Genomic DNA, 26,679 nt, shown 5'->3' on the forward strand with positions numbered 1-26,679 from the left:
CCTACACTCCATTCTCCAAATAGCCTACACTCCATACACCAAATAGCCTACACTCCATTCACCAAATAGCCTACACTCCATTCTCCAAATAGCCTACACTCCATTCACCAAATAGCCTACACTCCATTCACCAAATAGCCTACACTCCATTCACCAAATAGCCTACACTCCATTCACCAAATAGCCTACACTCCATTCACCAAATAGCCTACACTCCATTCACCAAATAGCCTACACTCCATTCTCCAAATAGCCTACACTCCATTCACCAAATAGCCTACACTCCATTCACCAAATAGCCTACACTCCATTCACCAAATAGCCTACACTCCATTCACCAAATGCTTTTGGGAACAGCAGAAAACGTTGTCCATGGAGGCACAATGAACAATGTCAGAATGTTGTTCAATAAGAGAAAATCTGTGAGAAAAGAAAATGAGAAGGGAGTGGACAGAAAAGTCATGTTTGGGAAAGAAATGGCGAAGTGGTGAAAGAGGATGATGTCAGTGTGTGATGATTGTGAGGCTCTGCACAAATTCGACAGTCACAAGACGCGGACTTCAAATAGGCCTATGACACGCCAAGGGAACTGTAGCCTACTTTTCAGATGGGTTGAATGTAAACTGAAATCTGGACAATGACTGTAGGTCTATAACGTCTCACATAGCCTTAATATTAACTCCTGCAGAATTAAGAATTTCCACATAAAATATGCATCTATGCCGAACTAAAAAAAATGATCAGAAACGTGTTGGGTCATTCACAGCTTTCCATTTTACAACTGGTCAAGCTGATGTCATTTGGACATTTTGCACAGAAAATCGTTCCTTTTTAATATTGTTTGTTGCATTTTCTCCTCGGCCCCTAAACGTCTTTGCTCCGCGAAAGAAGCAGAGATGACAAGAGAACATTACCGATGTCAACGAGATTGAACCGTTCATTCTATCGATTTATGACATTATTCATTATTCTTAGTATTTTAGTGACAGAAGAGAAGCCACACGTATCTAATTATAGACTAGTTGACTCACAAATGTCCTACCAAAATGTCAGAAAATATAAGTAGAAGCATATTTTTTATTTTATTTAACCTTTATTTAACCAGGCAAGTCAGTTAAGAACACATTCTTATTTTCAATGACGGCCTAGGAACAGTGGGTTAACTGCCTGTTCAGGGGCAGAACGACAGATTTGTACCTTGTCAGCTCGGGGGTTTGAACTCGCAACCTTTCGGTTACTAGTCCAACGCTCTAACCACTAGGCTACGCTGCCGCCCCATATCTAAATCAGGCCCAAAAATTCTGCCCCAAAAATATTTTTGCCTTCTCTGACTGTAGCCTGCAGTGCATTTTCTATATTAGTGGGTTAGGGTCGAGGTGCAGGTTTCAGATTGTCACTTTATCACACATAGTCGGGCGGTTCTGGATGGGTTATTAGCAATTGCGGGCGGGTGCGGGTGAAAGAATAGCTGATCCGCGCACCACTATTGTGTGCGTGCGTGTGTCCAATCCCTACACAGTCCTCAAGCTATGTCTGTGTGTATATAAGAGCATGCTTGTGTGTGTTTGTACCTGTATATGTGTTTGTGTCCACGTGTGTGTGCGCGCGGTCAGTAAGATCTTTAGCCCAGATAACCAGGGCCAGTATAGCCTACCCTGCATCTTTACAGATTAGCCATGTAGCAATGCTAAGTCTCTGTCCATTATCATCTGGAAGACAGACAGTGTGGCCCAGCACAATGTGACAGAGGAGATAAGAGTAGGAAGTTGGCGTGACAGGCTAACGTGCTAACCCAGGTGAACTCTGCTGAGGGCTTAGCTCTTTGTCCCCATTTCATATGCACAAACATAACGAGGCCATGACTCAACACCAATCAACAGCCCAAAAAAAACAGTACAAAAAAACAACATTTGCTTTGTTTTCTCGGGCAAAGTCATGCGTCTGACAAGCACGTTGGAGACTGTGTGACTGTGTTCCAAGGTGTCCTTTTCAAAGACACTGAATTCAGGCGACGGCCATGTCACATCCCTGACCTTAAGGACCCTTGTGGCTGTATAATTATGCCTTTATAATTTCCTGTGCCCCGTTGTCATAGTGACACATGCGGTTTTTCTTTTGCGGGGTCACATGGGTCCACATTCAATGGTAGCATTGGAACTTTACTCTCGAATCACTGTACATATACTGGTAAATGCCATAATACAGGAAACCCCAACAATATTTGCCTTAATAGGGCGTTGGGCCACCACTTGGCACAGATGCTACAAGTGTCTAGGAACTCTATTGGAGGGATGCGACACCATTCTTCCACGAGAATTTCCATCGTTTGATATTTTGTAGATGGTGGTGGAAAACGCTCCAGAATCTCCCATAAGCTTTCAACTGGGTTGAGATCTTACTTACTTACTTACTGACTCTATTGTCCCCATGGGGAAATTTTGTTGCAGTGTCATGTACACCTTTAAAGTGGCGTTTAAATACAAAACAAAATTGACAATGCAACTTTCATAACAGTTACATACCAATAAAACATTATTTATTTTTTAAGACTAGCCTGCTGGCCTTACTGAGTCGATAGGAACATTAGCACGAGTTAATTAGGAGGGATATCACACCTGGCACAAATGATTGTCTAGTTCTGTTTTTCCTGCTGATGGGTGCCCTATACCTCCACCCAGAGTGGTCTAGTTCAAAGTCCGGGTACAGGGGGTGGCTTGGGTCTAAAATGATTTTGTGAGCCTTGCGGAGGGCCCTGACCTTAAAGACCTGGTGATTGAGACGGCCATGGCATATGATTTACATCGTTTTCAGGCTCATCAAACCATTCAGGGACCACTCGCGCCCTACTTTCAATAAAGCACCTGCTTTCAATGGATGGATGGCGCGGTGGTCTAAGCAGCGAGCTCCTGCTCCATAGACCGTGGGTTCAATCTCAGCTCCTAACACTCGTTTGTGGGCGGCAGGTAGCCTAACAGTTAGAGAGTTGGTCCAGTAACCAAAATGTCGCTAGCGAGGCACTTAGCCTTAATTGCTCCAGGGTTGCTGCTGATAATAACTGACCCTGGCCATGACCCCAATCTCTGAAAAGTACAAAAAAAACAAAAAACCCTAGGCAACACAGTGACTACAGTCTGGTTTCAATGATGGACTATTTTGGCATAGAGGAACTACATCACTGCCATATGCTACCACTTTATCCGCTTGAATAAAATCGAGGTAGGCAGTGATGTAGTTCCTCTATGCCCAAACAGTCCATCGTTGAAACCAGACTACAGTCACTGTGTTGCCTAGTGTCTGTCGGCTCTTCGAGACTTCCCTCTGAGGGTGTCTCAGGGGGAGTTGGGATATGCAAAAAACACATTTCTAATTCACACTTGTACATGTATAATACACACTTGTACATGTATAATACACACTTGTACATGTATAATACACACTTGTACATGTGTAAAATAGGACAAATATAAGCACCCACCAAATGATTGTTAATTATTTATTCTATGCTTTGTTTCCCTCGTTTACTCGCGTGTTTCCGTTATTTTGGCAGTTACCGGTACAGTATATCATTTGTTAAATATTAAAGGTGGCATGATGACAAATGGAAAAATATAAACTTTTATCCTTGCTTCATAGAGGTATAATATCACTCTCACAGAGTGATAGATTCTTCTTGCCCTCTGACCGACCTTCATAAACATATGATGAAATAAAATCTTTATCAGGTTAAATGACTGTACTTTGCATGAAGGACACATTGAGGAATCTTTCATTTTGAAGTACCTAATGTAAAAAACGTTCAACATGAAATATCGTTTAGATACAACTAAGGACACGTGGTTCTAGACAATGTGATTCAAAAAAAGTTTTAGGTTTGCATGCTCTGACACTGCTCTGTTTGACTAGGGCCAATTGACTGGTTTTGCGTAAGTTACCGTAATTCAATTTGACTCCGGCAATCAGGAAGCTTGTGTTTACAGAATGTGTGTGTGTGTGTGTGTGTGTGTGTGTGTGTGTGTGTGTGTGTGTGTGTGTGTGTGTGTGTGCGTGCGTGCGTGCGTGCGTGCGTGCGTGCGTGCGTGTGCGTGTGCGTGTGTGTGTGTGTGTGTGTGTGTCCTTACATGTGTGTGTTGCGTTGAGGACAAGGCAGATGCACAGCAACACTCTGTCAGTGTGTCACAGTAACTGTATCTTTATTAATGAATAACACACAACACCAACGGACCAGATACTTACGACACACACTGTTTGCACGCGTAATAGAAATTCATGAGTATGTGGTGTTAGATGGTAAGATTAGCGAGAGGACGGGGAGGACAGGGAGGGAGCGGGACTTCGTAGTCTAGGTCGTCATGTAAATCCAGTGTTGAACACACAGGCATGTGTTGATAACGATCACACCGCTGTCGTACCTCTTCGAAAGGATGAATAACCTTCCTACTAAACTAAGCATGAAATGCAAACATATAGTAAAGTCAGTGGTGTAAAAAGTATCCAGTTGTCATACTTAAGTAAAGATACCTTAATAGAAAATGAGTCAGGTAAAACGTGAAAGTCACCCAGTAAAATACTACTTCAGTGAAAGTCTAAAAGTATTTGTTTTTAAATATGCTTAAGTGTCAAAAGTAAATGTAATTGCTAAAATATTCTTAAGTATCAAAAGTAAAAGTGAAAGTATAAATCATTTCACATTCATTATATTAAGCAAACCAGACAGCACAATTTTCTTGTTTTATTATTTTACGGATAGCCAGAGGCACACTCAGACATAATTTACAAACGAATAATTTTGTGTTTAGCGAGTCTACCAGATAAGAGGCAGTAGGGATGACCAGAGATGCTCTCTTGATGTGTGTGAATTGGATCATTTTCCTGTCCTGCTAAGCTTTCGAAATGTAACAATTATCTTTGGGTGCCAGGGAAAATGTACATTATTATCTTTAGGAATGTAGTGGAGTAAATGTAAAAGTTGTCAAAAATATAAATAGTAAGGTAAAGTACAGATACACCAAGTAGTACTTTGAAATATTTTTACTTAAGTACTTTACAGTAAGTATGTTCAAACCAGAGTTTTTTAGTCGCATGACAATTACGTTATGACAAGGTGTCCTGTAAGTCCTCTATAGATTTCAGTACACTCAGTAGAGTGTTGGTTCATCCTCTACACTATTTGTGCTCAGCACTGTGGGTCCATGGGGCGACGCACAATTGGCCTAGAGTCGTCTGGGTTAGGGAGGGTTTGGCCGGTAGGGATATCCTTGTCTCATCGCGCACTTGCGACTCCTGTGGTGGGCCGGGTGCAGTGCACGCTAACCAGGTCGCCAGGTGCACAGTGTTTCCTCCGACACATTGGTGCGGTTGGCTTCCGTGTTGGATGCGCGCTGTGTTCAGAAGCAGTGCGGCTTGGTTGGGTTGTGTTTCGGAGGACGCATGGCTTTCGACCTTCGCCTCTCCCGAGCCCGTACGGGAGTTGTAGCGATGAGACAAGATAGTAATGCATTCCTCAAGCTAACTCTACTTATGTTCAGAATAGTGTGTGTGTATGGGTAATTGTTTGTGAGTTTATGTGTGTGCACACATGTTCTGGTAACTGCGTTTTATTAGGTGTGTGTGTGTGCATTGACTTGTATAAAGCTGTTGTGCATATCTTACTTTACAGATCTCCTCACTATGCCTGCCCAGAGGTCATAAGGGTAAGTGCACTCCCTCTCCATCTCTCTCTCTCGCTCTCTATTTCTCTCACCTTGTACCTCTCTCTTTCTCTCTCTTTTCTCTCTCTCTCCCCCTCCCATAATGGCATTGCAGCACAAGCCCATGTGCCCTCCAACCATTCACTTTAGAGTGCTCTACTCTCAGCTCTGTATAGAATGAACCGTCTCTCAGCTCTTCGCCCCTCAGGCAGTGGCAATGCCACACAGACGCGTGTTATGTCATCACAGTGCAGCTGTGATTCAGGTGTATGCCAGGTGGATATGTGCTTGCATTATCAGGTAGGATCCTGCAAGTAAGCATTTCATTGGACGGTGTATACCAGGTGTATCCCGTACAGACAACTAATTAAACTTGAAACAAAAACTGTGCTGTGTGCCAGCTGTCATGGAGTTGGTTAGTTACAGTGCTTTCAGAAGGTATTCATGCCCCTTGACCTTTTTTGTTACAGCCTGAATTTAAAATGGATAAAATGTAGATGTTGTAAGTACTCAATAAGTCTCATAATAAGTTCCATGCAAAATAATAGAGGTTATAGACCAGGGAGGTTTTCCAATGCCTCTAAAGAAGGGCCCCTATTTGTATATGTGTGTAAAAAAAAAAGCAGACATTGTATATGCCTTTGAGCATGGTGAAGTTATTAACTAGACTTTGGATGGTGTATCAATACTCCCAGTCACTACAAAGATACAGGTGTCCTTCCTTACTCAGTTGCCGGAGAGGAATGAAACCACTCAGGGGTTTCACAATGAGGGAGTTTCACAATGGCTGTGATAGGAGAAAACTAATGATGGATCAGCAACATTGAAGTTACATTGAATACAATACTGACCTAATTGACAGAGTGAAAAGAAGGACGTTTGTAAGGAATACAAATATTCCAAACATGCAACCTGTTTACAATTTTTTACTGTATTTTTTATTTCACCTTTATTTAACCAGGTAGGCCAGTTGAGAACAAGTTCTCATTTACAACTGCAACCTGGCCAAGATAAAGCAAAGCGACATAAACAACAACACAGAGTTACACATGGAATAAACAAACCGACAGTCAATAACACAAATCAAATCAAATCAAATGTATTCATATAGCCCTTCGTCCATCAGCTGATATCTCAAAGTGCTGTACAGAAACCCAGCCTAAAACCCCAAACAGCAAGCAATGCAGGTGTAGAAGCACGGGTGGCTCGGAAAAACTCCCTAGAAAGGCCAAAACCTAAGAAGCAACCTAGAGAGGAACCAGGCTATGTGTGGTGGCCAGTCCTCTTCTGGCTGTGCCGGGTGGAGATTGTAACAGAACATGGCCAAGACTGTATATAGAAAAATCTATATACAGTGTGTGCAAATGAGGTAAGATTGGGGAGGTAAGGCAATAAATAGGCCGTAGGGATGAAGTAATTACAATTTAGCAATTAACACTGGAGTGATAGATGTGCAGAGGATGAATGTGAAAGTAGAGATACTGGGGTGCAAAGGAAAAAAATAACAATATGGGGATGAGGTAGTTGGATGGGCTATTTACAGATGGGCTATGTACAGGCGCAATAATCTGTGAGCTGCTCTGACAGCTGATGCTTAAAGTTAGTGATGGAGATACGAGTCTCCAGTTTCAGTGATTTGTGTAGTTTGTTCCAGTCATTGGCAGCAGAGAACTGGAAGGAAAGGCATGCAATAAGATGCAAATTAATTACTTAAAAATCATTCAATGTGATTTTCTGGATTTTTGTGTTTGATTCCGTCTCTCACAGTTGAAGACTACATTTAGGGTGTGGAAATGTCATGCTCTTAGTACTGTAACCTACTCCCGACCAAAACACTACGGGTTTTGTTTTACGTTTTTCTTCGGAATAGAAACAGTTTAATATTAATCAAATTAATACAAATTTCTTAACATCAGTCCCATATACTATATCCTTACAAAAATATATTGAAGGCTATCAAATGCTTCTCAAAGATGACCTCTGGTGGTCAAACTAGCATTAATGGTAACAATTGTATCTTTATTTTACTAGGCAAGTCAGTTAAGAACAAATTCTTATTTTCAATGACGGCCTAGGAACAGTGGGTTAACTGCCTGTTCAGGGGCAGAACGACAGGTTTGTACCTTGTCAGCTTGGGGATTTGAACTTGCAACCTTCCGGTTACTAGTCCAACACTAGGCTACCCTGCCGCCCCAACAATGACTGACAATTAAATAACGTGCCATAGAATTTAGAGGCAGCAGGCAAGATGTGCTGCAGTATGACGCAACTTTTACAGGAAGAAACAATGTAGGTTCAGAACGTTTGTGAAATCGCACATTTACAAATATATGGCAAATAGAAATTAAACTGGATGGACATCAGAAATAGAGGAAGGACAGGACTAAAAACAAACTAAATTGAACTATTGTAAAATAGATTGTGTCCGTAAAATGTATACAGTTGAAGTCGAAGTTTACATACACATAGGTCGGAGTCATTAAAACTCGTTTTTCAACCACTCCACAAATGTATTGTTAGCAAACTATAGTTTGGCAAGTCGCCAATTGTTGGGGGCAAAATTTTTCAACAATTGTTTACAAACAGATTATTTCACAATTCACTGTAACACAATTCCAGTGGGTCAGAAGTTTACATACACTAAGTTGACTGTGCCTTTAAACAGCTTGGAAAATTCCAGAAAATGATGCCATGGCTTTAGAAGCTTCTCATTTGAGTCAATTGGAGGTGTACCTGTGGATGTATTTCAAGGCCTACCGACAACCTCAGTGCCTCTTTGCTTGACATCATGGGAAAATCAAAAGAAATCAACCAAGACCTCAAGAAAAAAATTGTAGACCTCCAGAAGTCTAGTTCATCCTTGGGAGCAATTTCCAAACGCCTGAATGTACCACGTTCATCTGTGCAAATAATAGTACGCAAGTATAAACACCATGGGACCACGCAGCCATCATACCATTCAGGAAGGAGAATCGTTCTGTCTCCTAGAGATAAACGTACTTTGGTGAAAAACGTGCAAATCAATCTCAGAACAACAGCAAAGGACCTTGTGAAGATGCTGGACGAAAACAGGTACCAAATTATCTATAGCCACAGTAAAACGAGTCCAATATCGACATAACCTGAAAGACCGCTCACAAAATAGATGGCATCATGAGGTAGGGAAATTATGTGGATATATTGAAGCAACATCTCAAGACATCAGTCAGGAAGTTAAAGGTTGGTGGCAAATGGGTCTTCCAAATGGACAATGACCCCAAGCATACTTCCAAAGTTGTGGCAAAATGGCTTATGGACAACATAGTCAAGGTATTGGAGTGGCCATCACAAAGCCCCGACCTCAATCCTATAGAAAATTTGTGGGCAGAACTGAAAAATTGTGTGCGAGCAAGAAGGCCTACAAACCTGACTCAGTTACACCAGCTCTGTCAGGAGGAATGGGCCAAAATTCACCCAACTTGTGGGAATATTGTGGAAGGCTACCCGAAACATTTGATCCAAGTTAAACAATTTGAAGGCAATGCTACCAAATACTAATTGAGTGTATGTAAACGTTTGACCCACTGGGAATGTGATGAAACAAAGAAAAGCTGAAATATTATTCTGACATTTCACATTCTTAAAATAAAGTGGTGATCCTAACTGACCTAAGACAGGCAAATATTTGTAGGATTAAATATAAGGAATTTTGAAAAACTGGGTTTAAATGTTTTTGTATGTGTATGTAAACATCTGACTTCAACTGTATATATGTATGTGCATTTGTATGTATGTGTGTACTGTATGTATGCATGTTTATATATACAGTGGGGCAAAAAAGTATTTAGTCAGCCACCAATTGTGCAAATTCCCCCACTTAAAAAGATGAGAGAGGCCTGTGACAGACAAAATGAGGGAAAAAAATCCTGAAAATCATTGTAGGATTTTTAATTAATTTATTTGCAAATGATGGTGGAAAATGATATAAAATATAAAATAAAATATTTGGTCTATAACAAAAGTTTATCTCAATACTTTGTTATATACCCTTTGTTGGCAATGACAGAGATCAAACGTTTTCTGTAAGTCTTCACAAGGTTTTCACACACTGTTGCTGGTATTTTGGCCCATTCCTACATGCAGGTCTCCTCTAGAGCAGTGATGTTTTGGGGCTGTTGCTGGGCAACACGGACTTTCAACTCCCTCCAAAGATTTTCTATGGGGTTGAGATCTGGAGACTGGCTAGGCCACTCCAGGGCCTTGAAATGCTTCTTACGAAGCCACTCCTTCATTGCCCGGGCGGTGTGTTTGGGATCATTGTCATGCTGAAAGACCCAGCCACGTTTCATCTTCAATGCCCTTGCTGATGGAATGAGGTTTTCACTCAAAATCTCACGATACATGGCCCCATTCATTCTTTCCTTTACACGAATCAGTCGTCCTGATCCCTTTGCAGAAAAACAGCCCCAAAGCATGATGTTTCCACCCCCATGCTTCACAGTAGGTATAGTGTTCTTTGGATGCAGCATTCTTTGTCCTCCAAACACGACGAGTTGAGTTTTTACCAAAAAGTTATATTTTGGTTTCATCTGACCATATGACATTCTCCCAATCTTCTTCTGGATCATCCAAATGCTCTCTAGCAAACTTCAGACGGGCCTGGACATGTACTGGCTTAAGCAGGGGGACACGTCTGGCACTGCAGGATTTGAGTCCCTGGCGGTGTATTTTGTTACTGATGGTAGGCTTTGTTACTTTGGTCCCAGCTCTCTGCAGGTCATTCACTAGGTCCCCCCGAGTGCTTCTGGGATTTTTGCTCACCGTTCTTGTGATCATTTTGACCCCACGGGGTGAGATCTTGCGTGGAGCCCCAGATCGAGGGAGATTATCAGTGGTCTTGTATGTCTTCCATTTCCTAATAATTGCTCCCACAGTTGATTTCTTCAAACCAAGCTGCTTACCTATTTTGTTTCTGGTGTCCTTTGACAGCTCTTTGGTCTTGGCCATGGTGGAGTTTGGAGTGTGACTGTTTGAGGTTGTGGACAGGTGTCTTTTATACTGATAACACGTTCAAACAGGTGCCATTAATACAGGTAACGAGTGGAGGACAGAGGAGCCTCTTAAAGAAGAAGTTACAGGTCTGTGAGAGCCAGACATCTTGCTTGTTTTGTAGGTGACCAAATACTTATTTTCCACCATAATTTGCAAATAAATTCATAAAAAATCCTCCAATGCGATTTTCTGGATTTATTTTTCTAATTTTGTCTGTCATAGTTGAAGTGTACCTATGATGAAAATTACAGGCCTCTCATCTTTTTAAGTGGGAGATCTTGCACAATTGGTGGATGACTAAATACTTTTTTGCCCCACTGTACACTACCCTTCAAAAGTTTGTGGTCACTTAGAAATGTCCTCGTTTTTGAAAGAAAAGCACTTTGTTGTCCATTAAAATAACATCAAATTGATCAGAAATATAGTGCAGACATTGTTAATGTTGTAAATGATTGTTGTAGCTGGAAATGGCAGATTTTGTCATGGAATATCTACATAGGCGTACAGAGGCCCATTATCTGCAACTAATACTCCTGTGTTCCAATGGCACGTTGTGTTAGCTAATCCAAGTTTATCATTTTAAAAGGCTAATTGATCATTAGAAAACCCTTTTGCAATTATGTTAACACAGCTGAAAACTGTTGTTCTCATTAAAGAATCAATAAAACTGGCCTTGTTTAGATATTTTCTTAAAAATGGGGGATTGGAAATGATGCAGACAATTACATTGATGGAAGCTACAATCTATGCGCAATATTAAAGCTAATGTAACAAATTGTGTAATAAGTCAAGGGGCATTAATACTTTCTGAAGGCACTGTAAACACCAACTCACCCAAGGGTGAAGTTTTAAAGGTTTTCAGTTCATAAAAATAACGTGGAATGTATAGCTCATCTATAGAATTTATAGCCCATAACAAAAGGCATAATTGATTACATCTTTCACTCTTTTTTTGATCTGTCATTATCGCTCTGTCTCACTCTCCCTTCCTCGCCCTCTTTCTTTCTCTTTCTCTCTCTCGCTGTGTCTCTCTCTCAGGGGGAGAAGTACGACGGGAGGAAAGCAGACGTGTGGAGCTGCGGGGTCATCCTCTTTGCACTTTTAGTGGTGAGTGATTGACAGCTGCCGTTGCCCTGACGATGACCCTGACACGTGCCGTTGAGTTAGTGTTGTGGTTTGATGCGGGTTAAAGTGACAGGGGGACGTAGCTGCTGGTGACACAATACGTCTTCATAGGTAGCTGCACCTCAGTGACTCGCTGGCTTTGGTCTACAGTGACTTGCATAAATGTCTTCATTATGATTTTAAATATAATTTGACGTAAGGGGCAGGACAAGGTTTAGAGACATAACTTAATAAATGTGGGAAAACAAACTTCTTGCCAATGGCCTGTGATTCCAGATCTTGTCTGTAGAGAATGTTAGTGAAAGATGACATTAGATTATTGGATCAGGACTGTAAAATTAAATCAGCACCCTCCATCTTTCATCCCCACATGATTGGTTGATTCATCATGTTTCTGATTGGAGCAGGGATTTCCTGGGCTGGCCTGACTGTCAGCTTTGTACTGACACACACATGCTCGTTAATCAGAGCCTGTGTCATCAGCATTCACACACCGCTCTGATTAGACAGTGATAAAGTGGGGAAGCCGAGAACAAAGGAAATAATAGGCTGTGTGTGTCTGTGTGTGAGGGTTTCTCCATTTTTTTTGTCAATATGGCCATCAATTATTTCTCCAAGATGAAGATATGTTGAGATGGGAAGAGACCCTATCAGTCATGCTATCATAAACTACACCTCTAATCCATAGAAGTGTGAATACTCTGCCTGTTCCAAATGTCAGATAGACCTTCACTGATTGTCATGAGTAATGCTCGTGTATTGCCTTGCCTAGTGTCTCTTGAAAGCCATTCATATTAGAGATTTTGAAGAAGGCTGGCTCGATAGTCCTACATTGACTGCCATGAGTAATACGTATTCCCTTGGCTAACAACAATAACCTTATTGTTTGTCCTTGTCAGATGCACACAGTACAGTCTCACCTGGCACTCTTTACACTTTTCTACTTTGGTCATGGCTCTAGATTTTCAATTCCGACTTACTGAGTGACATCACATACGGCCGGTTTCCCCGACACATATTAAGGCTAGTCTTGGACTAGGAAACACTTTCAATTGGGTAACGGGAATCTCCGTTGAACTTTCTTTTTCGTCCAAGGACTAGGCTTTAAGTGGGTCCTGTAGACCAGCCATTAGAGAAATCTTCACCGGAACTTGAGCATCATTCTGGTATTAATGCTCCTCTCTTGTGTTCAGAGGTTGTTGTGTGTGTGTTATCCTTGATGATTTGAATGCAGTGTATCACTTGGCTGGCCGGAATTGTGAATAAAATCTTATCGATCTCAGGGCGCCCTGCCATTTGACGATGACAACCTGAGAAACCTGCTGGAGAAAGTGAAGTTGGGTGTTTTCCACATGCCCCACTTCATCCCCCCAGACTGTCAGAACCTCCTCCGGGGCATGATCGAGGTGGATGCCACTAAGAGACTCACGGTACATTCCTCTAAGATCAGCTCTGGGATCAGATGTATGTTCGTAACCCCCTTATTTCAGGTCGACAATTCCCTTAATATCTGCTCTAGCATCAATTTAGATTATGGCCCACCTAATCTACCGCTAAAATCAGGCCTCGGATCAGATGTATGTTCCCAACACCCTTGTTCCAGCTTGAAGATGCACTCAATGCTACATTTGTTCACGTTCAGGTGAAAGGTAAATTGGTTTTCAATCAATACAGGGGGCAACTGGTAAAGGGCCTAAGCAGATATAAATGTAACAAACAATTCCATCTCACTTTATTACCACAAAATATTTACCACCGCAGTGTAAATCAGAGCATCTCCCCCAGCTCTCACCCACAGTACTAGTAAAGCAGAAATCACTTATCACTGTAGAGAAAGGGAGCCATCTTCCCCCTGATTTAGACTAAAAGACACTCAGAGGCAGTTTCTCATGCTCAGATTAAGAGTATTCCTGGATTTAAAAAGCACTTGTAATGGGTTTTCTACAGTTACCATGTCATTTTGTCCAGCAGTAGGCTTAATCTGGGTCCGGGAAACCTCCTCTCTGGATATAGACTCTAGACAGTAATCCCATTGACTCTGTCTGTTTGGTTCAGACGTCTGAGACACAGACAGGCGGCACTTGAAACCCTCCCACGGCTACAGTGTGACTTCCTCTAACAGTTTATTAGATGAACTCTCACTCACATCAGCATTAAGAGTTTTCTGTCAAATAGACGGTGCTTTCCCAGTTGCCCAACGTCTTAAGTGTCCCTCACTCATCTGGATTTCTCTCTGTTTAATCTACTCGACAAATAATATGAATATTAATGCTGTAATGTGTTTTTTTCTTCTTCTTTCTATGTATTGAAGTAAGTGGAAGGACCATAGAAATAAAAATGAATATACACTACATGAGCAAAAGTATGTGGACGTCTTGCACGTTGAACATCTCCTTCCAAAATTATGGGCATTAATATGGAGTTGGTCCCCCCCTTTTGCTGCTATAACAGCCTCCACTCTTCTTGGAAGGCTTTCCACTAGATGTTGCAACATTGCCTGCTGGGACTTGCTTCCATTCAGCCACGAGAGCATTAGTGAGGTCGGGCACTGATGTTGGGCGATTAGGCCTGGCTCGTGTCGGCATTCCAATTCACCCCAAAGGTGCTTGATGGGGTTGAGGTCAGAGCTCTGTGCAGGCCAGTCATGTTCTTCCACATCAAAGTTGTAAGCACAGAATCGTCTAGAATGTCATTGTATGCTGTAGCGTTAAGGGGCCTAGCCCAAAACATGAAAAACAGCCCCAGACCATTATTCCTCCTCCACCAAAGGTGGATGTTATGTTGCTCCTAGACATTTCCACTTTACAATAACATCACTTACAGTTCAGCGGGGCAGCTCTAGCAGGACAGAAATGTGAAAAATGTGACTGGTCGGAAAGGTGGCCTCCATTGACGGTGCCATGTTGAAAGTCACTGAGTTGTTCAGTAAGGTCGTTCTACTGCCAATGTTAGTCGATGGAGATCGCATTGCTGTGTGCTCTATTTTATACACCTGTCAGCAAAGAGTGTGGCTGAAATAGACTAATCCACTCATTTGAAGAGATGTCACGATACTTTTGTACATTTAGTGTATTATATTGTTTTGTCACTACTGTAGGTAAAGACTGGGTTGTTTCTAGAAGTAGTAAGTGTGTCGTAACACATACAGTAAGAACAGATAAGGCATGTTGCTGTGTTCACTCGTCCGTCTGTCTGTCACAGCACCTGTTTCACATGCTGTGTCATTAACACAATGTTTTTTTCCTCTTCCTGTGTGTCTCGACAGTTGGAGCAGATCCAGAAGCACAACTGGTACATGTGAGTACAGCTCCTTTCTGTGTGTGTGTGTTTGTGTGTGAACATGCATACGACTGGCTGTTTTGTGCATACTCTACTAGATGTATGCGCTATGTACTTTCATCAGTGAAATGTAATTTAATTTACAAAATGGAGCAGATATATATATATATATATATATATATATATTTTTTTTTTTTAAAGGGTCAGTAGATAAAAGTATTGCACTTACATAGGCTAAATTAGGCAATGGGAACTAATGGAGGCTAAAGTCAAACTTTTTTGCAGCCTTTATAGTAAGAGAAGGTAGGTCCATTAGGACAGATGTGAGGGGTCTATTTTCTGCTGCGCTCTAGTAGTTTCCCAACACGCCACCTGAACATAAAAGACAATGATGTTCTTAGTTTTAATGGAACTCTGTTCTGTTCCTAAATGGCTTGGCCTTATCAATGCAGGCTTTAAATACCTCCTCTCAGACAATTGCCAAGGGCCGTTCTACTGTTCAGCAATGTAATAACGTGCGTTGCTCATTGCTACATTATGTCAGTTCATCATTGCTATTTAGCAATCTACGAGAGTGTTTACTGATCAAAAATATAAACGCAACATGGTCAAGTGTTGGTCCCATGTCTCAAGAGCTGAATTAAAAGATCCCAGACATTTTCATACACACTAAAAGCTTATTTCTCTCATTTTTGTGCACAAATTTGTTCACATCCCTGTTAGAGCATTTCTCAAGATAATGAATCCACCTGACAGGAGTGGCATATCAACAAGCTGATAAAACAGCATGATCATTACACGGGTCCACCTTGCACTGGGGACAATAAAAGGCCACTCTAAAATGTGCAGTTTTGTCATACAACACAATGCCACAGATGTCTCAAGTTTTGAGGGAGCGTGCAATTGGCATGATGATTGCAGGAATGTCCACCGGAGCTGTTGCCAGAGAATTGAATGTGAATTCTTCCACCATAAGCCGCCTCCAACATCGTTTTAGAGAATTTGTCAGTAAGACGAACCAGCCGCACAACCACAGACCATGTGTAACCGCGACAGCCCAGGACCTCCACGTCAGGCTTCTTCACCGGCAGGATCATCTGAGACCAGCTCCACGGACAGCTGATAAAACTGCAGAATTTCTGGTATGGCCAGGCATAAGCTATGGACAACAAACACAATTGCATTTCATCGATGGCAATTTGAATGCACAGAGATACTGTGACGAGATCCTGAGGCCCATTGTCTTGCCATTCATCCGGCGCCATCACCTCATGTTTCAGCACGATAATGCATGGCCCCTTGTCACACATTTACTGGAAGCTGAAAATGTAACCATTTCTTCCATGGGCTGTATACTCACCAGACATGTCACCCATTGAGCATGTTTGGGATGCTCTGGATCAACGTGTACGACAGCGCGGACCAGTTCCTGCCAATATCCAGAAACTTCACACAGCCATTGAAAAAGAGTGGGACAACATTCCACAGGCCACAATCAACAGCCTGATCCACTCTATGATGATCGTTCCACATGAGGCGACTAGTGGTCACACCAGATACTGACTGGTTATCTGATCCACACCCATACCTTTTTCTTAAGGTATCTGTGACCAGCAGACGCATATCTGTACTCCCAGTCATGTGACATCCATTGATTAGGGCCTCATTTTTTATTTATATTTTTGTTCAGTGTATATCTTTTTCATGTTTGGTGGATACATTTTACTTAACGGTAAAGTGGTTTCACAATTCTGATAGCTTTGTAGTGTATTTTTGTCATTGCTAACACTGTAAAATATGAAGTTCATGTTGAATATCTCCCATTATTAGCATTCTACTCCACTGTGTTGCCTATCTAAACTCAGCTAAAAATAAACGTCTTCTCACTGTCAACTGGGTTTATTTTCAGCAAACTTAGCATGTGTAAATATTTGTATGAACATAACAAGATCCAACAACTGAGACATAAAGTCAACAAGTTCCACAGACATGTGACTAACAGAAATGGAATAACGTGTCCCTGAACAAAGGGGGGGTCAAAATCAAAAGTAACAGTCAGTATCTGGTGTGGCCACCAGCTGCATTAAGTACTGCAGTGCATCTCCTCCTCATGAACTGCACCAGATTTTCCCGTTCTTGCTGTGAGATGTTATCCCACTCTTCCACCAAGGCACCTGCAAGGTCCTGGACATTTCCTCACCCTTCGTTCCAACAGGTCCCAGGCGTGCTCAATGGGATTGAGATCCGGGCTCTTCGCAGGCCATGGCAGAACACTGACATTCCTGTCTTGCAGGAAATCACGCACAGAATGAGTAGTATGGCTGGTGGCATTGTCATGCTGAGACTCGTCAGTGAAGAGCACTTTTTGCCAGTCTTGTCTGGTCCAGCGACGGTGGGTTTGTGCCCATAGGCGACGTTGTTGCCGGTGATGATTATTCTGTCAACCTTTTTATCCGTTCTTGATTATGGTGATATTATATATCAAGGTGCAGCTGCTACTATTTATAAACCGTTGGATGCCATGTACCATATTGCCCTTCATTTTGTTATCACTGCATCCTGTATCGAAAGGTTGGCTGGACATCGCTAAAGGCCCGCATATCTCTACATTACTCCATTTCTGGCCCTACTTCATAAACTTTGGTCTTATCTAACTTTACTGTTGAAGCACCTGAGTTGCCTTCCCCGTTCACAGGATTGGTTAACTCTTGAGATTCTTAGGGTCTCCGCCAAGCTAGGTAAATCTGCTTTTAGTTTTAATGCACCGTATTTCTGGAACAAATTTCAAAACAGATTTGATCTTGATGTCCTTGTGCCGATCGGGCAATTTAAAGTATTGATTGGGGACTTATTTGTGGAGGAATGTAACTGGATTATTTGTGGGTTATTTGTGATGTTTTGTATTTAGGGTGTGTATATACAGTACCAATCAAAAGTTTGGACACACGTACTCATTCAAGGGTTTTTCTTAATTTGTACATTTCTCTACACTGTAGAATAATAATGAAGACATCAAAACTATAAAATAACACATGCAATCATGTCGTAACCAAAAAAGTGTTAATCAAATCAAAAATATATTTTGTATTAGCCACCCTTTGCCTTGATGGCAAACTAATCCCAAACCATCTCAATTGGGTTGAGGTTGGGTGATTGTGGAGGCCAGGTCATCTGATGCAGCACTCCATCACTCTCCTTAGTCAAATAGCCCTTACGCAGCCTGGAGGTGTGTTTTGGGTCATTGTCCTGTTGAAGAACAAATGATAGTCCCACTAAGTGCAAACTAAATGGGATGGCGTATTGCTGCAGAATGCTTTGGTAGTCATTCTGGTTAAGTGTGCCTTGAATTCTAAATAAATCACAGACAGTGTCACCAGCAAAGCAACCCCTTCACCATCATACCTCCTCCTCCATGCTTCACGGTGGGAACCACACATGCAGAGATCATCCGTTCACCTACTCTGCGTCTCACAAAGACACGGCGGTTGGACCAAAAATCTCAAATTCATCAGACTGAAGGACAGTTATCTACCGGTCTAATGTCCATTGCTCATGTTTCTTGGCCCAAACAAGTATCTTCTTATTATTGATGTCCTTTGTAGTGGTTTCTTTGCAGCAATTTGAGCATGAAGGCCTGATTCACGCTGTCTCCTCTGAACAATTGAGATGTGTCTGTTACTTGAACTCTGGGAAGCATTTATTTGGACTGTTATCTGAGGTGCAGTTAACTCTAATGAACATATCCTCTGCAGCAGAGGTAACTCTGGGTCTTCCTTTCCTGTGGCGGTCCTCATCCTCAGTTTCGTCGTAGTGCTACGTGGTTTTTGCGACTGCACTTGAAAAAACTTTCAAAGTTCTTGAAATGTTCCAGATTGACTGACCTTCATGTCTTAAAGTAATCATGGACTGTCATTTCTCTTTGCTTATTTGGGCTGATCTTGTCATAATATGGACTTGTTATTTTACCTAATAGGGCTATCTCCTGTATACCAACCCTACCTTGTCACAATCAATCAATCAAATGTATTTCTAAAGCCCTTTTCACATCGGCCGCTGTCACAAAGTGCTCTACAGAAACCCATCCTAAAACCCCAAACAGCAAGCAGTGCAGATGTAGAAGCACGGTGGCTAGGAAAAACTCAGTAGAAAGGCTAGAACCTAGGAAGAAACCTAGAGAGAAACCAGGCTCTGAGGGCTATGCCTGGTGAAGATTATAACAGAACATGGCCAAGATGTTCAAACGTTCATAGATGACCATTAGGCTCAGATAACAATAATAATAATAATAATAATCACAGTGGTTGTACACCAAAAAAGGAGATGATTGTGGACAACAGGAAAAAGAGAACCAAGCACGCCCTCATTCTCATAGACGGGTCTTGCAGTGGAGCAGGTTGAGAGCTTCAAGTTCCTTGGCGTCCCCATAACCAACAAACTAACATGGTCCAAGCACACCAAGACAGACTTGAAGAGGGCACGACAAAAGCTATCCCCCCTCAGGAGACTGAAAATATTTGGAAAGGGTCCTCAGATCCTCAAAAAGACAGTGGCTTCTTCCTTGCTGTTCGGCCTTAACTTAGTGTATGTGAACGTCTGACCTACTGGAATTGTGATACAGTGAATTATAAGTGAAATAATCTGTCTGTAAACAATTGTTGGAAAAATGACTTGTGTCATGCACAAAGTAAGATGTCCTAACTGACTTGCCAATGCTATGGTTTGTTAACAAGAACTTTGTGGTTGAATAACAAGTTTTAATGACTCCAACCTAAATGTATGTAAACTTACGACTTAAACTGTATATACTGTATATATATATATATATATATATATATATATATATATATATATATATATATATATATATATATATATATATATATATTTTGTGTATAATGTGTATATTTCTATTGTATTTTACAGGGCGCATGAGAAAAAGACCTAGGCCTCAATATGTCTTCCTTGTTAAAATAAAGATGAAAATATATATCTAAAAAATAAAACCTGTCAGTCATTTCTGTCATACTTCCTATCTGTCAGAGCTGGGAAGAACGAGCCTGAGCCGGAGCAGCCTGTCCCCAGGAAGGTGGCCATCAGAACCCTGAGCACTGAAGAGATAGACCCGGACGTCCTGGAGAGCATGCACTCTCTGGGTTGCTTCAGAGACAAGGGCAAACTCACCAAAGACCTGCTCTCTGACGAGTGAGTGATAGAGGGATGGGAGGGAGGGAAGGAGGGCATAAGAGGGCGAGGGAGGGAGGACTGTAAGGATAGAAGGGTTAAAGAAGTGCACTCTGTGTTGCTTCAGAGGTCCAAAAAAATAATCTCACCAAAGTCTTGCTCTCTGATGAGGAAGGAAGGGAGGGAGGAAGGAAGGAGGGATGGATGGAAGGGGAGGAAAAAGGGAGGGAAATCATGCACTCACTGGTCTGTGTCAGAGATCATAGCAAATTGATGAAAGACCTGCTCTCTGACTAGAGGGAAGGAGAGAGGGACGGAGAGATATGGAGGGAGAAATGTGTCAGCGAGGTGTCAGCGAAGTCATCCACTCTGAGGTGCTTCAAGGACATCCTACAGTATGACTTTACTGCCTTGTTTCTCCAGTGATAACCAGGAGAAGATGATCTACTTCCTGCTACTGGACCGGAAGGAGAGGTACCCCAGTCAGGAGGACCAGAACCTCCCCCCGCGCAGTGAGATTGGTAGGCTTGTCCAATTTACCCCCACACAATAGGAGAAGTAGACTAGTCCAGACCTTCTATGCTTTTTTACAAATGAAAACCTGCAATAGCTACACCATAACTCGGATATGATGTTCTGTCACACATGTAGTTCGTTTGTTGCTGACTAGTTCTCTTTCTCTCTTCACTTGCTTCTCCTCTGACCCCTAACCTTTGACCCCTGACCCCTGTTCAGCTGACCCGCCCAGGAAGCGGGTGGACTCCCCCATGTTGAACCGCCATGGGAAGAGGAGGCCGGAGAGGAAGTCTATGGAGGTGCTGAGCGTCACAGAGGGGGGCTCTCCTGTACCTGTACGACGAGCCATCGACATGGCCACACATGGACAGAGGTGTGGTGTACACACACATACAGTACATGGACTCACTCACATGTATCATATTGACGCACATACACACATGCACAAGTACATGCAACACATATCAGTGTAATCACATGAGATTAAAGCTGGTGAATAACAGAACCACAGGACCTCTGATTAATATGAGTGGTCTGTAGTTCCAACTCTCAGTGTAGTACTCTTCAAATGACTGAATATTAAAGACATGCTCCGGAACTTTAGCGACTACTAAGTATTTTTTAAACCTCCCGCTTTGGATGTGTCAATGTGTAGTTCATACATGCATAATCTATGAGTAGAATTACTGGCTTACCTCAATTAGCCATGAAATCCCTAGTTTGAAAGCGACTGTTTATCTTGAAGCTGTGCCGCGCCATTTTCCCTACATTGAGCTTCAGCCCCTCGCATTTGAGTGACAGCTAGCAATAGGCCTGTCCAGCGGTATCCAATAAGGTTGCATGGCAGGCCCAACGGCTCAGTGGACGCCACAGAGAGAGAGAAAGCAATGACGTGGTGCACATATCTGCACATATGTGACGTAGTATGCAATTTTTGAGGGCAACTTTCTGGCTTGTGAGTGCTACTTTCAGAAACTACTGGCTAAATAGGTATACAAATCTCTTTAACACACACAGACACGTGCATATACATGGACACACACACACACACACACATACACACACACCACAAACGTACATATAAGCACGTAGACACACACACTCACACAAACACAAACACCGGATTCAAATACGCAGCAGCAGAGTGCCTACATATTATGGCACCTTGCTGGATATCTCTGCCCATTAGTTCAATCGGCTGTGTGTGTACTTCCAGTAGAATAACCTCTCCTCACTAACTTTATTATAAAGCTGCTTAGGGTGTTATGACAGTCCAACACAGACAGAAAAGCTGAAAAGTTTACAACTTTCTGCGCGGGTGAGTCATCCGAAGAGGATAGAGGCTTTAAGACTTCAACTCTTTATAGACTGTTAGAAAGTATACCAAATGTGAGAATACCCCATATTAGCATGACCCTTCAAAGTGTCTTTTATACCCCTCTGTTTAATCTGTTTTTACTTGCCGATTTAATATATTCATGTCGTGTGTGTGTGTGTGTCTTTCTTTGTTTTCATTGTCATGTGATGATCAACCATTTTTCCTCTTCTGTTATCTTTTCCTTTCAAGACTAATATTACTTACTGTGCATTGGTCATTGTGAGCAATAGCCAGCTCTGTATTACATGCACAACTAACGTTAGGTTGACAACTCATGACCTATACAATAATCTGTACCTTTTTTTTTAAAGGAATGCTTAGAATCGGCCCTTTTATGTGACGGTGTTTCTGTCTCTTTACTTTCTCTCTGTCTATCTGAAGTAAGTCTGTTTTCAGTAAAAGCTTGGATATCACAAACGCTAACCTCACCAAAGAAGAAAGGTATTTGTCACTTTTGTCTGTCTGCCTTGCCACAGTTGAGTTGCAGTGGGGTTTTCCCATTCACACTCTCACCATGTTTAAGTCTATAAGCCTTTGAGAGGGTAGTCTAGTAAACCTCAATGGAAACTAAGCTCCATCCTTGTCTGCATAAAATAAATTCCCAAAGAATCTAACCTCTTGCCGTTAGAATTCTTCGGGAAACTTTTACCAGAAGTTCACTTGACTGCCTGGCTATCTGATAACGTATTCGCCCAATACAGCCCTTATTTTCATACTGTGGTAAAGTAGGCCAATGTGATCGGGCCTAGACTGAACTGAAGGAGAGAGGAGATGAGGAGGGAGGGAGTCTCCTCTACACCCTCGGCTGCTTCCATGCACATCAAAAGCATCTTATCCTCCTTCTTTTGGCCCCTCTCTTCCCTTTGATGCTGTAGGTTCGGCGTCCCAGGGCAGATCCCAATTTTTAGGTCAACTTCCTTGTTTCCCTGTTTTGCCTCCTTCCCCATTGTGTGTGTGTGTGTGTGTGTGTGTGTGTGTGTGTGTGTGTGTGTGTGTGTGTGTGTGTGTGTGTGTGTGTGTGTGTGTGTGTGTGTGTGTGTGTGTGTGTGTGTGTGTGTGTGTGTGTGTGTGTGTGTGTGTGTGTGTGTGTGTGTGTGTGTGTCTTTGTGCCTGAACGGGTGTGTGTGTTAGTGTCTGTGTTAGCTCCCACGCATGTGTGTGTTTGTTTTGTCTTCTGCCAATCTATTTGTGAGGTTACCCCATCATGGTGCATCAGGTCCAATCGTTCTTTCAAAGCCTATTCACAGATGACCTTGTGTCCAGGAACACAGTTTAGTGACGCTTCGCCGCTCCGCCCCCCCCCACCCCGTACAGAGAGAGATTAGCATAAATTAATTGGTGGGAATGCAGATGGGGCGTTTTGCTGGAGCGAGGAAGAGAAGAACAAACAGGGATGGAAATAAGGCATTAATATCCCTCTGAATAGTTTTTTAAAATCTCCATTATCTAATTAGAGTGATACAGTGGTACACACACAAACATCAGTGGAGGCTGGTGACTTGAAAAATTGAGGAAGATGGGAGGCCCACGACAAAGTGTTTCTAAAATCGTCAAAGACAAAATTATTTGAACCTAAAGCGTTTTATAAAGACATTTATAATACAATATTATGGGGAAGGGGAATGAGAGGGCTACTTACACAGTGTTGGAAAGGGATCACAGCAGTGATTGAATGAGGGTATGAGGCATGAATTGAAGTGTTCAGAGGATTGACCAGTACAGGACAGGATTTGACTGGGAATACAAAAAACAATAACACACACTGCGTAGTTAGACAAAAGAGCTAAGAATTAGTTAGTCTTAGCAAGGAGTAAAATCATTGATGCGTAATAATGTGAATGTGTATGTGATTGACTCTACATACAGTAATGAGAGACAATTGACAGGGGTCCTCACAGTGCTTGGAGGGGATACATTCAATGTGCCAGTGGATGAGCGGCCCCACTACAAAGTTTCTCCCTGCAAGGTGCTAAAGGAGCTCCATAAAACTTGACCCCAAAATACCATCTGGGTCAGATGGTTTAGACCCTTTCTTCTTTAAGGTTGCTGCCCCTATCATCGCCACGGCTATCTCCAACCTTTTTAACCTGTCTCTCCTTTCTGGGGAGGTTCTCATTGCTTGGAAGGCAGCCACAGTTAGTCCTTTATTTAAAGTGGGAGATCAAGCCGATCCTAACTGTTATAGACCTATTTCTATTTTGGCCTTCAGATTTGCGGGTGAGTGTAAAGGAGTGTGGTTTGGCGAGTCATGTTTCGGAGGACACATGACTCGACCTTCGCCTCTGCCAAGCCCTTTGCGGAGTTGCACCGATGAGACAAGATTGTAATTAGATTGAAAAAGGGGGGTAAAATACAAAAAATATATACGTTGATGTTCAAACACACAAAACAGAAATGACTGAAAGCATATAACTATGTGCAGGGGCGCAACTTTGGTTTTAGAAGTGGGGGGGGCATAATTATTATTTTATTTTTTGTCCAGTCGGATAAACACTCCAAACAGCCTATCCGACCGCTCTGAGGCGTTTGCATGGTCATGAAGCATGCTGTTGCCTCGCTTTGTAGCACATTCCAAAGATAAAACTGGGATGGACAAAAATGCAATGCCCCCCCATTCCCAGTGAAAGTTGTGCTCCTGTGTATACGACAAAAATAAACATGCTTGACTCATATGTACTCAGTATGCCTTCACAACATAAACTCAGTTATCAATATTCACTACATTCCGGAATGCAGTATGGCACGCTCACAGAGAGACTTCTGAGGGAAACTCCCCTGCATCTTAACTCTGTGGTCTTGAGATGTGGCTTGTAAATATGTCTCTTTTGTTTGTTATATTATTGTTTTACGGTTTCGTGTAGTTTGTAGTGCAGTGGCGTTACTTCATCTCCTGTATCCTTACTGTGAACTCGACGTCTGTCTGCACAGAGCCCTGTCTTGGAGGATTCCATTGCAGTTCGCTGAAAGGCAACTCGGCTCTTAGGTTCTGGTTCGCTCGCCTTTTGCACTTTGTATTGCTGTCGCCTATTTTGTCATCCAGATGGCATTGATAAGGTTATGGATGAAATCCTTCCCTGAGGTTGAAGCTTCGTGGGCATGTGTGCGTGCACACGGCAGCATATTTAAACATGATTTACTGTTTCAATTTGAGTTTCCGACCAAATAGCCAAATTGTCTTTTGCAAATGAAATCCCCAAACCTCGCTTGGCATCAGTGGCCCAATGTGATGTGAGGGAGGGAGGGAGGGGGTGACAACGGAGGAGGGACAAGAGAAGGGGAAGAAATAAAAGAAGGAAGATGATTCATTTTGCAGTGTGTGTGTGTGTGTGTGTGTGTGTGTGTGTGTGTGTGTGTGTGTGTGTGTGTGTGTGTCTGTGTGTGTAATCACGGCGTAGCTGACATGTTTGAAGTATTTAAAGATGTGGACTTTAGACTCTGATGCTTTGCATGTCTTGTTGTCATGTCGACAGACACGGTTGGCGAGTACACCCAATCTAGTATTTAAAAGCCAACACACTCCAAACCATTCAACTGTCTGCTGTTTTTGTCTACAACCACTGTGTGACTGTGTTGGTCATATTGTACACACAAGGCCATTTGAGGCTATGCACAAGGACAGCTCTGACGCCTCATCAAAGACAAAAGGAGAGGTAGAGGAAGAGGGAGACAGAGATTGACAGACAGAGAGAGGCTGAGTGAAATGGCAGAGAGGGAGAAAGAGAGATTGACAGACAGCGAGAGAGAGAAAAAAAAAGAGAGATGGGCAGTGTGATGAGCCAGGAAGAGATTGAGAGTGAGTGAGAGCGTACAGTATTTGTATTCATTATGGATCCCCATTAGCTACTGCCAAGGCAGCAGCTACTCTTCCTGGGGTCCAGAAAAATTAATACAGTCCTACAATTTTTAAACATTGCAATGCATTCACAGATTTCACAACACACTGTGAGCCTTCAGGCCCATACGCCACCACTACCACATATTTACAATACAAAATCCATGTGTACGTGTGTGTATAGTGCGTATGTTATCGTGTGTGTATAGTGCGTATGTTATCGTGTGTGTATGAGCCTATGTTTGTGTTGCTTCACAGTCCCCGCTGTGCCGTACACACAGAGAGAGAGAGAGAGAGAGAGAGAGAGAGAGAGAGAGAGAGAGAGAGAGAGAGCAATAGAAAACAGACTATGTAGTGAGCATAGCCTTGCTATTGAGAGGCTGCCATGGGCCGACCTGGCTCTCAATAGAAGACAGGCTATGTGCCCACTGGCCACAAAATTAGGTGGAAACTGAGCTGCATTTCCTAACCTCCTGCCAAATGTACGATAGCATAAGAGAGACATATTTCCCACACGTTACATGGACCTACAAAATAGTTGGAAAACAAATCAAATATTGATAAACTCTCATATCTGTTATGTGAAATACTGCGGTGTGCACTCATCACAGCGAATTCCGTGACCTGTTTGCGGCAATAAGGAAAGGGCA

The 26,679-nt window shown here is 42.4% G+C and overlaps 2 protein-coding genes across 6 annotated transcripts in view; both read left to right on the forward strand.

Moving 5' to 3' along the window:
* Positions 1 to 26,679, forward strand: part of LOC127907315 (uncharacterized) — a 340,804-nt gene that overhangs the window by 178,681 nt on the left and 135,444 nt on the right. The gene's annotated exons all lie outside the window — the stretch shown is intronic.
* brsk2b (BR serine/threonine kinase 2b) overlaps positions 1 to 26,679 on the forward strand; it is a 182,187-nt gene that overhangs the window by 123,454 nt on the left and 32,054 nt on the right. For 3 of the 5 annotated variants that reach the window (XM_052461931.1, XM_052461933.1, XM_052461934.1), the window contains exons 6-13: positions 5,657 to 5,690; positions 11,757 to 11,825; positions 13,127 to 13,273; positions 15,109 to 15,140; positions 20,163 to 20,324; positions 20,727 to 20,824; positions 21,039 to 21,192; positions 22,579 to 22,638. In XM_052461931.1, coding sequence (XP_052317891.1) covers positions 5,657 to 5,690; positions 11,757 to 11,825; positions 13,127 to 13,273; positions 15,109 to 15,140; positions 20,163 to 20,324; positions 20,727 to 20,824; positions 21,039 to 21,192; positions 22,579 to 22,638 — 756 coding nt within the window. The remainder of the gene's footprint in view (positions 1 to 5,656; positions 5,691 to 11,756; positions 11,826 to 13,126; positions 13,274 to 15,108; positions 15,141 to 20,162; positions 20,325 to 20,726; positions 20,825 to 21,038; positions 21,193 to 22,578; positions 22,639 to 26,679) is intronic. The other 2 variants (XM_052461932.1, XM_052461935.1) reach the window with 1 other exon arrangement.

Source organism: Oncorhynchus keta, chromosome 14 (assembly GCF_023373465.1).
Source record: "Oncorhynchus keta strain PuntledgeMale-10-30-2019 chromosome 14, Oket_V2, whole genome shotgun sequence".
NCBI lineage: Eukaryota > Metazoa > Chordata > Actinopteri > Salmoniformes > Salmonidae > Oncorhynchus > Oncorhynchus keta.